Below are 15,196 nucleotides of genomic sequence, written 5' to 3' on the forward strand. Positions count from 1 at the left end.
TGATTATGAATATCTCTATTTGTTGTAAAGATATTTACTGATGAAAAACAAAGTATCAGCTTAGGTTCTCACACATTTGTTTTAAAAGGTGGTAGAGCTGGCATTCTAATTTTGGATCAGATTTATAATAAAATGTTCTACTTGTTCATGTTCTGTAGGTGCATTGTAGTGGAGTGTCTGTGTGCTCAATTTTACAGGATGCAGTGGAATAAAGCTATTTTGAATTCTGTCTAGATGAAACCACTTAAATAAAATGAATAGTCTTGAAATTATTCATAATCCCGTTTATTTTCTTAGTGCTGTTAAGATCTCAGTAAATTGGAACATGAATATCTACATTCAGCCTGAGCATAGAAAACTGCTTGAGAACAAATAAGGGAAGGGAATTTTGCTCTTTAGATCTGACTTTAGAGCCTGGATGATATCAGTCAAACTATTCAGAGTTTTTGCTAGTAGATAGTTGAAGAACTTGGGATGTGGACTGGAGGAAGACCTTTAGGCAGAGTTTGGTTCTATCAGTCTAGTAGCAGGAGCCTTATGAATTGAAGATCCAGTGGAAATGAGTCCTGGCAAGGGATTATAAATAGGCAAATGATCACCAAGCATAATGGGAATGAAGACATTTATGAAATGTAACAACAGCTAATCAGGTTTTTAATAGGGAAATTCATAACAGACATTGGGCTTTCACAGGGAAAGGACATAATTTTTTTTTTAAGGTTTATTTATTTAATTTATTTTTGGCTGTGTTGGGTCTTAGTTGCGGCATGTGGGATATTCGTTGAGGCACGCGGGATCTCTTGTTCCGGTGTGTGGGCTTCTCTCTAGTTGTGGTGTACAGGTTTTCTCTTCTCTAGTTGTGGCATGTGGGCTCTGTAGTTGTAGCGTGGGGGTTCCAGAGCGCGTGGGCTCTGTAGTTTGCGGCAAGCGGGCTCTCTAGTTGAGGCACGCGAGCTCAGTAGTTGTGGCGAGGGGGCTTAGTTGCCCCGTGGCATGTGGAGTCTTAGTTCCCTGACCAGGGATCAACCCGCGTCCCCTGCATTGGAAGGTGGATTCTTTACCACTGGACCACCAGGGAAGTCCCAGGGCATAATGTTGATAGTGTGTATCAGCCATGTAATATCATGACTTCAGATATAGTATCTCTAATCTCCAGTGCCTACATGAGATGCTGGCTCCTTCAGTGGCCTATCTTTTGTTCATAAGCAGAGGGAAATTTTCTGTCCTCTGAATTCTGCCTTGTATCAGAGTGTCTTGTGTTTATTTTTGTTTCTCTCAATAAGGCATTGTAATTTCCCTGCCTCCAGGAGCTGTTGTCTATTTTTGTATCCCACATTCATTCACTTTTTATTTAATGAACAAATAGTTGCCTTATTTGTTCATTAAATAAAAAGTGAACAAACAATGATAGGTGACTTGGATCATAACTCTTTTCTAGGATATCCGGAACTTACGGTTTGCTCATAAACCTGAGGGGCGAACAAGAAGATCTATATTTGAGAATCTAATGAAATATGCATTTCCTGTCTCTAATAACCTGGTAAGAGGTTTCTCATCTTTGTAAAAGTTATATTATAATTATTGGTGTAGTGTCAAGAAACTAGGCTATTTAGAATCTCTCTGTTTACAGTCCCACTTTGCCAGATGTCTAGTTTAGGTTTAATCTATAGGACCAGCTTTTTAAGGTATAAAATGAGGAAGCTGGACTAGCTGATTTCTGAGGTCCATCCCTGCAGACTGACATTCTATCATTATATGATCTTTCTATCCAGGGTATTTCCATGATGAAAAGCTGTATGTGGTTTTCATTAGGATGTGAAATCTTTTTAATTGAGAGCCGAGAGTTAAGTCTAGCAATTTCAGGAGGGAAGGGTGGATAAATACTTAGAACTGAGTTCCTACTGTGTGCTATTAACAGTACTAGGTTTCCTCATTTATTTTATATATTCTAACTTCTACAGTAGCCCTATGGTGCTAAATATTATTTATCCGTATTTTAAAGTTGAAACCAGGAGCAGGTAAACAATTGACTCAGTGGCGTAGTTAGTAAGAAGTAAAATTTAGAATCAATCCTGGTCTTCTGACTCGAGTTTGAATGTTTATCATCATAGTTGTTCCTACTATTCTGTCTACATTAATGATAAATTAAAGTTTCTGTTTTGGTACAGATTGCAAGCCCCAAATTAAAAAGTTTATTCAGTATGTTTTAGAAAATGTAGCATAATCCTTAAAGCTGCTTAACTGCTGATATCTATGATGTCAAACTAATTAATTATATCAGAAGATGTCTTTTTTATGTAATATGTTTCATTATTTAGAAGTAAACCTAAAACAGCTACCAAAGATATCTGAAGGAAACATGGTGATATGTTGGCATTTGATAAATCTTGGTGGCAGACCTTTGTGCTTTTCTGTGCTTGAAAATATAAAAAAAAGTAAGTTTTCAAAATTATAAAACAAAAGCTAAAACAACAATATAGAGAAGAATATCAATACTAAATATCCTTACAGATAAGTAAATGAAAACTTGGGCTATGATAAGGTTACATTTCTGATTCATTACCTTCTTAAATGTCTTTTTTAGCTATTAACTCTTTACTTTTTGTAGCCTCTTTTTGCTTTTGAGTACAAAGAAGTATTTCCTGAAAACGGGTGGAAGCTATATGACTCTCTTTTAGAGTATAGAAGGCAGGTAAGTACTTTTTTTTTTTGAATTTCAATATTCTGTATTCTTTTCATTACAACAAAATGTTCATGGATAGAAGTGAACAGCTTTATATAGTTTTGTGGTTTTTGTTGTTGTTTTTTAATAAAGGCTAATCTTGATTTTTTTGATTGCCTTTCAGTTTCTTTAAACAGCTTTTCAGACTATGCCAATGATCTTTCATGAATCTTTACTTATCTGAGCGTTTACAAGTAAATCAGTTTATTGAAAAAATGTTTAATAATTATAAAAATAAAATTGTAAATATATTTACATTTTAATGTTTTTATATGTCATTTGCATTATTCACTCAGATTTTTCTTTTTGAGTATCCTATAATTTAATTCTGAAAACATTTCCTAATAATTCTACTACTTATGATTTAGCTGCACATAAAATTTTGAAAGTTCTACATTTTCAGAGGACACACTTCTACATAAAATGTTAATAAATCAAATCTGATAGTATACAAAACAGATAATACATCATGACTAAGGTGAGTTTGCTTAACATTAGAAAACCTAATAATGTGATTCACCACAGTAGGAGATTAAAGCAGAATTCTGTCTTGAGATCTGTGTTATAGTGTATCATTCTCCCTGTTCTTCCTCAATATACCACTTCCCAGAGTTCCTATACTGCAATACTTAAACTCTACCAAAAACAGTCTTTATTTTTAACTTTCCACATGTTCACTGTGCATTCTTGAGAATTTTTCAGACACATTGATTGTTTCTTGGTAATTATTAGATTTGATATTCAAATTATTCTAGAATTCAAATATGACAAACATTAGGCTGTGATTTTTATATTTAGATTTTAAACATTGCATTTTAATTACTAAAAAGCTTCTAATTTTTTAGGTTTGTTTCAGAAAGCCAGGAAGAATAAAAAACCATCACTAGAGAACTAAAGATATCCAGATGGTTTGAAACTGATTTTGTTGCTCAATTGCATGTGGCAAGTAAAATTTAAAATTAGTTATAAAACCATTCAGTTATAAAAACATCAGCTGGAAAAATATGAAGCAGAATACAAAATAAATGGATCAGCTTTTAAAAACCAAGAGTCTACACGTAACATTGCAAAATTTTTGCTAAACCAAAAATCCAGTGTCAGAATTAGGTGGCAAAGCAATCAGAAAATCTAACAAATGTCTGTAGAACTGTAAAAATAAAGAATATTCTTTGGGAATCTGGGCAAAAATTGCTATCTGTTATAGTAGCATTCAACATAGAACTTTGGAAAGGAGATGAGATAACTGTGTCCAGCGAAAAGAAAGAAATTAATATGAAAAAGAATAAGTTGAAGAGTGAGTGCGAAAAAACAACCCGATCAAAAAAATGGGCAGAAGACCTAAATAGACATTTCTCCAAAGACATGCAGAAGGCCAACAATCACATGAAAAGAGGCTCAACATTGCCAATTATTAGAGAAACGCAATTCAAAACTATAATGAGGGCTTCCCTGGTGGTGCAGTGGTTGAGAGTCCGCCTGCCGATGCAGGGGACATGGGTTCGTGCCCCGGTTCGGGAAGATCCCACATGCTGCAGAGCGGCTAGGCCCGTGAGCCATGGCTGCTGAGCCTGTGCGTCCGGAGCCTGTGCTCCGCAACGGGAGAGGCCACAACAGTGAGAGGCCCGCGTACCACACACACACAAAAAAACAAAACTATTATGAAGTATCACCTTACCCTGGTCAGAATGGCCGTCATCAAAAAGTCTACAAATTAATGCTGCAGAGGGTGTGGAGAAAAGAGAACCTTCCTACACTTTTGGTGGGAATGTAAATTGGTATAGTCACTATGGAAAATAGTCTGGAGGTTCCTTAAAAAACTAAAAATAGAGTTACCATGTGATCTGGAAAAGGTGAAAACTAATTCAAAGAGATACATGCACCCTAATGTTTCATAGCATCACTATTTACAGTAGCAAAGGCATGGGAGCAACCTAAGTGTTCATCAACTGATGAATGGATCAAGAAGATGTGGTGTACACACACACACACCACACACACACACACACACACACACACACACACACACACTGCAATATTACTCAGCCATAAAAAGGAATGAAATATTGCCATTTGCAGCAATGTGAATGGACATAGAGATTATCATACTGAGTGAAGTAAGCCAGGCAGAGAAAGACAAATATATAATATCACTTATATGTGGAACTAAAAAAGTAATACAGATGAACTTGTTTACAAAACAGAAACAGACTCACTGACATAGAAAACAAACTCATGTTTACCAAAGGGGAAAGAGGTAGGGGGAGAGATAAGTTAGGAGTATGGGATTAACAGATACACACCACTGTACATAAAATAAACAACAGTGATTTACTGTATAGTACAAGAACCTATATTCAATATCTTGTAATAACCTATAATGGAAAAAATCAGAGAAAATATGTATAACTGAATCACTTTGCTGTACGTTTGAAACTAATACAATATTGTAAATTAGCTATACTCCAATTGAAAAAAAAGAGTAAATGAACAGCTATACGCATTCAGAAAGAGAATTATGAGATTAGGAAATGCAGTAATCAGAATACAGCATTGAACTCTACACTGAATGATACAGATGCTCTATGGTCTTTGACTTGCTAGATTAATTTGTTGGCTTTGTACTGCAGAGTTAGACACTTTGAGTCAACTGAGTTAAAATCTAGTGGAGAGGACACTGTATTTGGTGTAGTTAGAAGACTTTTTTTTTTTTTAATTTAAGTTTATTACTGAAGAAAATGAAGATAATCTCTTCGGTTTGTTTCTTGTTTTCATTGAGGTATAATTGACGTACGACATTATATTAGTTTCAGGTGTACACCATAATGATTTGATATTTATAAATATTGCGAAATGATCACCACAGTAAGTCTATAGTTAACATCTAGACAGTGTCACCAAAAACAGTTACAGGATTTTTTTTTCTTGTGATGAGATCTTTCAAGATTTATTCTCTTCGCAACTCTCAAATATACAATACAGTATTAACTATAGTTACCATGCTGTACAGTGTACCCCTGTGACTTACATTTACTTTATAATTGGAAGCTTGTACCTTTTGGCTCCCTTCACCATTTCGCCCACTCCTGACCTCCTGCTTCCAGACTTCCAACAACCAACCATCAGTTTGTTCCCTTTATCTATGAGCTTGTTTTCTTGCTTTGTTTTTTTTAAAGATTCCACATATACGTGAGATCGTCATACAATATTTGCTTTTTTCTGTCTTATTTCACTTAACATTGTGCACTCAGGTTCCATCCATGTTGTCACAAGTGGCAAGATTTCATTCTTTCTGTGGTTGAATGAAATTCCATTATATATAGAGATCTCTCTCTCTCTCTTTATATATACACACACACACACATATATGTGTATATATATATATATATATATACACCACATTTTCTTTATTCATCAGTGAGCACTTACATTGTGTCCATATCTTGGCTATTGTAAATAATGCTACAATGAATGGAAGCATATATCTTTTTGAGTTAGTGTTTTCATTTTCTTTGAATAAATACTCAGAATTGGAATTGCTGGATCATATAGTAGTTCTATTTTTAATTTTTTGAGGAACCTCCTTACTGTTTCCCACCAACACTGCACAAAGGCTCCCTTTTCTGCACATCCCCGCCAACACTTGTGATTTCTTGTTTTTTTGGTGATTAGCCGTTTTATTTTATTGTGTATTTATTTACTTTAAAAATTATTCATTTATTTTTTAGTACATCTTTATTGGAGTATAATTGCTTTACAGTGCTGTGTAATTAGTCATTTTAACAGGTGTGAGGTGATATCTCATTGTAGTTTTGATTTGCATTTCCCTGATGATGAGTGATGTTGAGCATCTTTTCGTGTGTTCGCTAGCCATTTGTATGTCTTTGGGAAAATGTTTATTCAGATCCTTTGCTCATTTTTAATCGGATTTTTTGTTGCTTTTAAGTTCTTTATATATTTTGGATGTTAACGCCATATCAGGTATATGGTTTGCAAATATTTTCTCCAATTTCGTAGGGTGCCTTTTCATTTTGTTGATGGTTTTTCCTTTGCTGTTCAGGGTAATCTCTTAATATAAATGTTGAGACTAAAGATAAAGCATCAGAGTATTCCTTTTTTCTTCTTTTAAATTAAAAAAAAATTGGATGCGGTAATACTCACACTCTGTATAAAATTCAAAAGGTATAAAAGGGTATACTGAAAGGAAGGTTTCCCTTCTGGCCAGCATTGTTCCCCAGCCATCCCAGTTCCTCTCCCATTAGGAAATAATATTACTCATTACCCGTATATCCTTTCAGAGATTTTATGCTACACAGCTTGTATAATGTGTATACAGTATTTTTTTTAAGCAGATAATAGCGTTCTGTGCACACTGTACCCTTCTTTTTCATTTAACATATTTTGGAGATTATACCATCTCGAAACACACGGCCTCTCTATTCTTTTTTTCTTTAAAATTGATATATAATTCACATACCATAAAATTTTCTACTTTAAAGTGTACACCACTGTTTTTTGTTTGTTTGTTTGTTTTTGCAGTACGCGGGCCTCTCACTGTCGTGGCCTCTCCCATTGTGGAGCACAGGCTCCGGACTCGCAGGCTCAGCGGCCATGGCTCACGGGCCCAGCCGCTCCGCGGCATGTGGGATCTTCCCGGACCGGGGCACGAACCCGTGTCCCCTGCATCGGCAGGCGGACTCTAAACCACTGCGCCATCAGGGAAGCCCTACACCACTGTTTTTTAACATATTCATAAGGTTGTGCAGCTATCACCACAATCTAATTCCAGATCATTTAGAAGACTCAGTTTTGAATCATACCTCTGGCACTTGCTTAGCTCTAACACTTAGATATGTGCTGTTGAATGAGTCACTCATGTCACAGTGCCTTTATTTTTTACTTGGTGATAGGAACTGCCTTATAGGATTGTTTGAAGGATTAGTGATATACAGAAAGGCACATTATAAACCATAGAAATCGATCCAAATGATTATTATTATATTTGTTACATTGTAAAGCTCTAAATACAGAAGTCATGATTGGTTGGCTTCTTGTGTGCTGCCGCTGAAACACAAAATGAAAGCCACATTAAATTTGTAGAACTATACCTTATAGTGCCTAAAGAAATTAGATTATATATTTTTTAAATGGGCAAAGCTGTTAGTAACCATTTGTTTGTTGTATAAGAGAGTATTTCTTTAATTTTCTCTTGACACATGTAGTGATTATACAGAGGACCCTGAAATTTGTGGATAAGGTCAAGAGAAATCATCAAGTTGCTAAAATAGTAAAAATCAGTATATAGAAAATGAGCATGGTCTTCTGCAGAAATAATCATATGGTAGATACCTTGCTTAACAAATTTGGAGAGCACTCAAGTACAGTAAAGGAAAACAGAATTTATCCTCAGAACTGGAATGTAAGTAACTAGGGAAAGCTATAATCCACTTAATTTGGTTGTAAATTGACTGACAAATGGTTACATTAACTGAAGGGCAGTGATTTGCATGGAGAGAAGAAAGATGTATGCCAGAGATCAACAGTTGTCCTTATATCTTTAGCACTGTCTACAAAGAGTGTATATGCTGACTAGCCAACTCCAGTTTTCTGCTTGGAAGGCACTTCTTTAGTGCAGTTAGGTGTGTCAGCTTCTCTAAGAATGAGGAGGACAATAGCCATTAAGGTAATTTAAGTCAATGATTCTACTCCCACCCATCCATTTTTCTGAAGAATATGATACCACCTCAGTGGTAACAGTTCTCCCTGGTAGTGATTTTTCAAGGATATGGGAAGGCAGTGAGAGAGAGATGGGAGTTACCTACCTGTGTTAAAGATGGTACACTAGGATCTCAGGAGATCTGACCCTCTCAGCTTTGACTCCATATTTTCTAAGAAAACTTCAGAAACTAATTTTGCTTCTTGTAGGAGCTTCCTTGTGGTTCATTGATTTTATTGATTCACATATTCATTCATTCATCAAATTCATGTAGCACCTACTGTGTACTAGTGGCTAAAACAGAAAGACACACTCCTGACTCCCAAAGAACATATGTTTAATGGAGGATTCAAAGAAGTAAACTAACAATCAAAATACACAGTGGTGAATATTGTGAATAATAGAGCAGGTACTCCGGTGATAGAATATGAAGCCATCTGGAAACTGAAGGTGTTTGGTATAGGCTAGACTAGAGTTTAGAGTGGCCAGAGATCAGTCTGGGGAAAGCAGGAGTGTGAAGTTCTTTGCCAAGTCCCATAAAGGATTCTATACTTTATATGAAAAGGAATAGGTAGCCATTGATAGTTTTTAGGCAGAAGAATGATGTGTTAACTTTTGCATCTTAAAAGAATTTTGAGGCAGTGTGGAGAATGGATTGCAGAGGGACAGAAGAGAAGTGACAATGGCCCGAATTAGGGAAGTGACAATGGCCTGAATTAGGGAAGTGACAGTGAAGATTGAGAGACATGAGCAAACTTTTTTCAGGCACTTTTGGAAGAAAAAAATCATAAAAATTAGTCATTCATTGGAAGTAGAGGGTGAGGGAGAGTTAGAGGTGGTATCCAAGTTTCTTGGTTGAGTACCACCTCTATAAACTTACGAATTCATTTTTTTCATTGTACATTTTTTATTATAGCATGAACATTTATTTTAAACATCTCTTACTTAAACCTTTTTTTTATTTCTGGAAATAAGTAAGGATCTTACCTGAACAGTTATCTAGAAAGTTGAGGAAAGCAGGAGGGAAGGAGAGATGTAGATCATAGGAAGCAAGTTGGGACCAGGCTAATTAAATGGGGTAAATAGTATTTAAGGCATTAATGAAGAGAGACCTTGGCTAGGGATAGGTGGAAACTCTTGATAATATTTATCACATGATTACTGGAAGGGAATTTTCCTTTCTTAATTTTAATATCCTCCAGGGTGTTCGGCAACAGCTTTAGAAATACCCCTTTAAAGGAGAGTACCTCCTGCCCTTTGATTTCAGATTTTTATAACAATTTTGTGAACCAGGATAGTAAAATTTTTCTTGAGGCACAATGTACTTTTTTAATTAAAAGGATAGTTTTAGAATGTACGTGGAATTCTTTACAACTTTCTTTGGTCAAGTTACAGTTTGTGCCACAATTTCTTCATCTATAAAAGGACAGTAATGAAACCTGAATACAGTAATATATGTGTGGGGGGGTCGGGGGGGAGGGAGGGAGGGATAGAGAAAGGCTGCTGGCATAGTGCCTGCACATAGTAGGTGCTCAATAAATGTTTTTTTTTTCTGTAATTTGGTTTCTTTCAGTTTTGTCTTTTTCAGTTTATTGAGTTGTCAGAAGTAATAAAATTAAAAATATATGTATTTTCTTAATTCCAGCCATTTAATGTAATGGCTTTATTTTCTATGGAATGGAGGATAGAAATTTTAAAGTGTCTTATTAAGTACTCCTATATGTGAAGTGGTATACTAGTTATAAATATGGCAAATATTTAAGGACCAAATGAGTTTAATAATTGGTGTGTTTTTAAAAACTTGTTTTAAGTGTTTCTCTTGCCTGTTTTTTTTATGGTTTTGCCTTCTATTACTTCCTTGTTTTTTTTAATATGTTTTACATCAGCAACATTTTATTAATACTGTAAAATTCACTTTAGGTATATACGTGATAAACATGTACGTAGCATTCTGGTGGACTCTTGGTGCCTGCCCTCAGAAATTTCTTTGTATAGATGAATGGCAGCAGAATTACTCACCAGTCAAACTGTATGAGACTGTGTTCTTTTTAAAGACAAGAACATTTTCAGTCTTACTGTTTCCTTGCTTTTCATTTGATGTGCTTAGGACAGACCCAACACTCAATCAGTATTTAATGATTTAATAAATCTATTAACATAAAATTGAATGCCAAAATGAACACAGATCTCTGTGTTAGAATATGTCATCCTAAAAGCCTGGTCACCACAGGCAGACAATAACTATTCCAACAACTTAAGTGGTAGATAGTGGAGAAAAGAGAAGTTGAATAGGAGGCTTCTGTTCTGATGTTTTAAAATATTTTTGTTGGGCAGTAATTTGTCTTATGTTTTATTTCACATGTAGGGAATTCCAAATGAAAGCTGGAGAATAACAAAGATAAATGAGCGGTATGAGCTTTGTGATACATACCCTGCCCTCTTGGTTGTGCCGGCAAATATTCCTGATGAAGAATTAAAGAGAGTGGCATCCTTCAGATCACGGGGCCGTATCCCAGTAAGTGCGAAGCTGTGCTGAAACTTTCCCATTGCTTTTGTACTTCACATAATGATGAGGATGACAAATGGGAGAATGGTTGCAGGATTAAAAATAGCTACAGTGGCAGGTCTTCTCTGGGGATATTAGAGAATGTGTTATTTAATAAAATTAAAACCAGAGGAAAGACTTAGACTAAAGACGTTTCTGGAGAATTTGAGATGGATATTAGAGAGCTGCACAGAATTGCATGGTTCTTAACTTGAAAACAAAGTTGGCTCTGTATTCACTATTTCTTTATCTTATTTTACATCTTTGGTCATGGTGATAAATGCTTTTTTTCCTTTAAATCCTAGAAAGAAGAAAACTTTACAAATTTGTGATGAATTACTGTGTTCTAGAAAGATAGCTCAAATAATTTTAGGTACAAAAATTCAGATTCTGAAGACTTTATAGTTGGACAGTTTTGCTGATACAGTACTCAGACTTTAAAAGTGGGGTTTACTTAGCCCCCTTTTAATCTATTTTTTTTCTAGAGACCATACTTCCAGTAATCAGTGACTTTCATAAATCAATATCTGATTAATGAATTAGACCAAGTTTTTCACATGCTAGTATTGGCTTGAAAGAAAGGTGATGATTTTCATAGCAGCCTTGTATATCATTTTATGGCTAGCCTTTGAATCCAATTAGAAAGCAGAGTTTTATAGAGTAATGATTTTCAGAAGGATTATAAACAGAGAAGCATGTAAAGGGTGTGTTGCCACTTTTTTCCCCCCATTAAGGTTTTATCATGGATTCATCCTGAAAGTCAAGCCACAATCACTCGGTGTAGCCAGCCCATGGTAGGGGTAAGTGGGAAGCGAAGCAAAGAAGATGAAAAATACCTTCAAGCCATTATGGACTCCAATGCCCAATCTCATAAGATGTTTATATTTGACGCCCGGCCAAGTGTTAATGCTGTTGCCAATAAGGTGAGATCATCTTCCAGTAATTAAGATTATAGTTACCGTTCATGAGATTGGTGGGAGCCACAGTGCACTAGAAAGACTTTGGGCTTTTCAATGATAAAAGTGTAGATTCTAATCCTGGCTCTTCTACTTTATAGTATAACTTAAAAATTTTTTTTTTTATTTTATATTGGAGTATACTCGATTAACAATGTTGTATTAGTTTCAGGTATACAGCAAAGTGACTCATTTATACATATAAATGTATCTATTCTTTTTCAAATTCTTTTCCCGTTTAGGTTATTACAGAATATTGATCAGAGTTCCGTGTGCTATACAGTAGGTCCTTATTGGCTATCTGTTTTAAATATAGCAGTGTGTACATGTCAATCCCAGCATAATGTGGAGTCAGTTATTTAATCTTTTTAGTAACTTTAATTTGCTTATTTGTGAAATGAGAATCATAATAACTAACAGGGTTGTTTTAGGGGCAAAACTCACCTGATAAAAAATAGTGCATAATCCTGCTTACTTATGTAAGAAATAGGTATTCATCAATTACTAGTTTCTCTTTCCCTTCTCCAAACTGGACAATAAACTGAGCTTGTGACTGACAAAAGAAGTCTGCACAGCACTGTTGTAGAAATCATGCAGTGTTCTCAGTGACCAGTGCTGCCCTCTTCTGGCAGCTCTCCACCTGTACAAGCTATTCAGACTGAAAACTTGCAGTTAGCTGGAGCAGTGGTCCTGATTTCTGCTATAGAATAAATATTAGCATTGTGGAACTAGAAATTCTAGTCCAGTTGACAAAATCTACCATAGGAGAAGGAAAGAGAAGAGATGCAATTTAGCTTTAAAAAATTGCCTCACATACAAGCAGAAAAAACCCCAAAAGCCCCCCCAAAACTAAAACACCCCAAATCCTATAACTAAATAAGAGAGAAACACCATTAAATCTCGGTTATACATCCAGGCCTATGTGCAGATGCGTGCACACATATATTTGAGACAGAATGGGATAATTGCAATTTCCTTTTTTTAATTGGTGCTGTTTCTTTCTATGCCAATAAATATCTGTAACATGATAATTACTAACACCGATTGTTTTTGGATATTTAGGTTCTTTCTTTTTTTTTTGCTATTATAAACAGAGCTGGGGTGACCATCCTTAAATTAAATTATGGATCATGTACCTAATTATTTCTGTCCTATTTAGTGTTTTGAGGACATTGTGAATTTCAGACATTCTCTGTTAAACTGTAAGTATTTCCCCTTAAAGGAGAAATGAGGCAATGTGTATATGAAGCTGGTACCCCAGAGACTGGCATGTATTTTTCCAGTAATTACTTGTTCCCTTCTGTAAACCTTATACCATGAATTAGCAGGAATGAGACTTAAGATGTTATCTAGGATGAGAGATGGAGAGAGGCGTATAAGGCAGAAAAGGGGGTAGAGCAAAATACTACATTCCTCATCTTTTTTTTTTTTAACATCTTTATTGGAGTATAATTGCTTTACAATGGTATGTTAGTTTCTGCTTTATAACATAGTGAATCAGCTATACATATACACATATCCCCATATCTCCTCCCTCTTGCATCTCCCTCCCTACCAGCCTCCCTATCCCACCCCTCTAGGTGGTCACAAAGCACCGAGCTGATCTCCCTGTGCTATGCAGCTGCTTCCCACTAGCTAGCTATTTTACGTTTGGTAGTGTATACATGTCCATGACACTCTCTCACTTTGTCACAGCTTACCCTTCCCCCTGCCCGTATCCTCAAGTCCATTCTCTAGTAGGTCTGCATCTTTATTCCCATCTTGCCCCTAGGTTCTTCTGACCATTTTTTTTTTTTTTTTTAGATTCCATATATATGTGTTAGCATATGGTATTTGTTTTTCTCTTTCTGACTGACTTCACTCTGTATGACAGACTCTAGGTCCATCCACCTCACTACAAATAGTTCAATTTCGTTTCTTTTTATGGCTGAGTAATATTCCATTGTATATATGTGCCACATCTTCTTTATCCATTCATCTGTTGATGGACAGCTAGGTTGCTTCCATGTCCTGACTATTGTAAATAGAGCTGCAATGAACATTGTGGTACATGACTCATTTTGAATTACGGTTTTTGCAGCATATATGCCCATTAGTGGGATTGCTGGGTGGTATGGTAGTTCTATTTTTAGCTTTATAAGGAACCTCCATACTATTATCCTTATATACTGGCTGTATCAGTTTACATTCCCACCAACAGTGCAAGAGGGTTCCCTTTTCTCCACACCCTCTCCAGCATTTATTGTTTGTAGATTTTTTGATGATGGCCATTCTGACTGGTGTGAGGTGATACCTCATCGTAGTTTTGATTTGCATTTCTCTAAAATGATTAGTGATGTTGAGCATCCTTTCATGTGTTTGGTGGCAATCTGTATATCTTCTTTGGAGAAATGTCTAATTAAGTCTTCTGCCCATTTTTGGATTGGGTTGTTTGTTTTTTTGATATTGAGCTGCATGAGCTTCTCTTGTAAATTTTGGAGATTAATCCTTTGTCAATTGCTTCATTTGCAAGTATTTTCTCCCATTCCGAGGGTTGACTTTTCATCTTATTTATGGTTTCCTTTGCTGTGCAAAAAGCTTTTAAGTTTCATTAGGTCCCATTTGTTTATTTTTGTTTTTATTTCCATTTCTCTAGGAGGTGGGTCAGAAAGGATCTTGCTGTGATTTATGTCAAAGAGTGTTCTGCGTATGTTTTCCTCTAAGAGTTTGATAGTGTCTGGCCTTACATTTAGGTCTTTAATCCATTTTGAGTTATTTTTGTGTATGGTGTTAAGGAGTGTTCTGATTTCATTCTTTTACATGTAGATTTCCAGTTTTCCCATCATCACTTATTGAAGAGTCTGTCTTTTCTCCATTGTATATTCTTGCCTCCTTTATCAAAAGTACGGTCATGAGGGCTTCCCTGGTGGCGCAAAGGTTGAGAGTCCACCTGCTGATGCAGGGGACACGGGTTTGTGCTCCGGGCTGGGAAAATCCCACATTCCGCAGAGCGGCTGGGCCCGTGAGCCATGGCCGCTGAGCCAAAAAAGTACGGTCACCATATGTGCGTGGGTTTATCTCTGGACTTTCTCTTCTATTCCATTGATCTGTATTTCTGTTTTTGTGACAGTACCATACTGTCTTGATTACTGTAGCTTTGTAGTATAGTCTGAAGTCCAGGAGCCTGATTCCTCCAGCTCTGTTTTTCTTTCTGAAGGTTGCTTTGGCTGTTCCAGGTCTTTTGTATTTCCATACAAACTGTGAAATTTTTTGTTCTAGTT

The 15,196-nt window shown here is 35.9% G+C and overlaps 1 protein-coding gene across 10 annotated transcripts in view; it reads left to right on the forward strand.

The window, feature by feature from the left end:
- The window catches only part of MTMR2 (myotubularin related protein 2), a 109,074-nt gene that overhangs the window by 70,022 nt on the left and 23,856 nt on the right, over positions 1-15,196 (forward strand). For all 10 annotated transcript variants that reach the window (XM_032639213.1, XM_032639210.1, XM_032639206.1 and 7 more), the window contains 4 exons: positions 1,439-1,540; positions 2,609-2,692; positions 10,801-10,950; positions 11,715-11,903. In XM_032639213.1, coding sequence (XP_032495104.1) covers positions 1,439-1,540; positions 2,609-2,692; positions 10,801-10,950; positions 11,715-11,903 — 525 coding nt within the window. The remainder of the gene's footprint in view (positions 1-1,438; positions 1,541-2,608; positions 2,693-10,800; positions 10,951-11,714; positions 11,904-15,196) is intronic.

The sequence above is a fragment of the Phocoena sinus genome, chromosome 8 (assembly GCF_008692025.1).
Source record: "Phocoena sinus isolate mPhoSin1 chromosome 8, mPhoSin1.pri, whole genome shotgun sequence".
NCBI lineage: Eukaryota > Metazoa > Chordata > Mammalia > Artiodactyla > Phocoenidae > Phocoena > Phocoena sinus.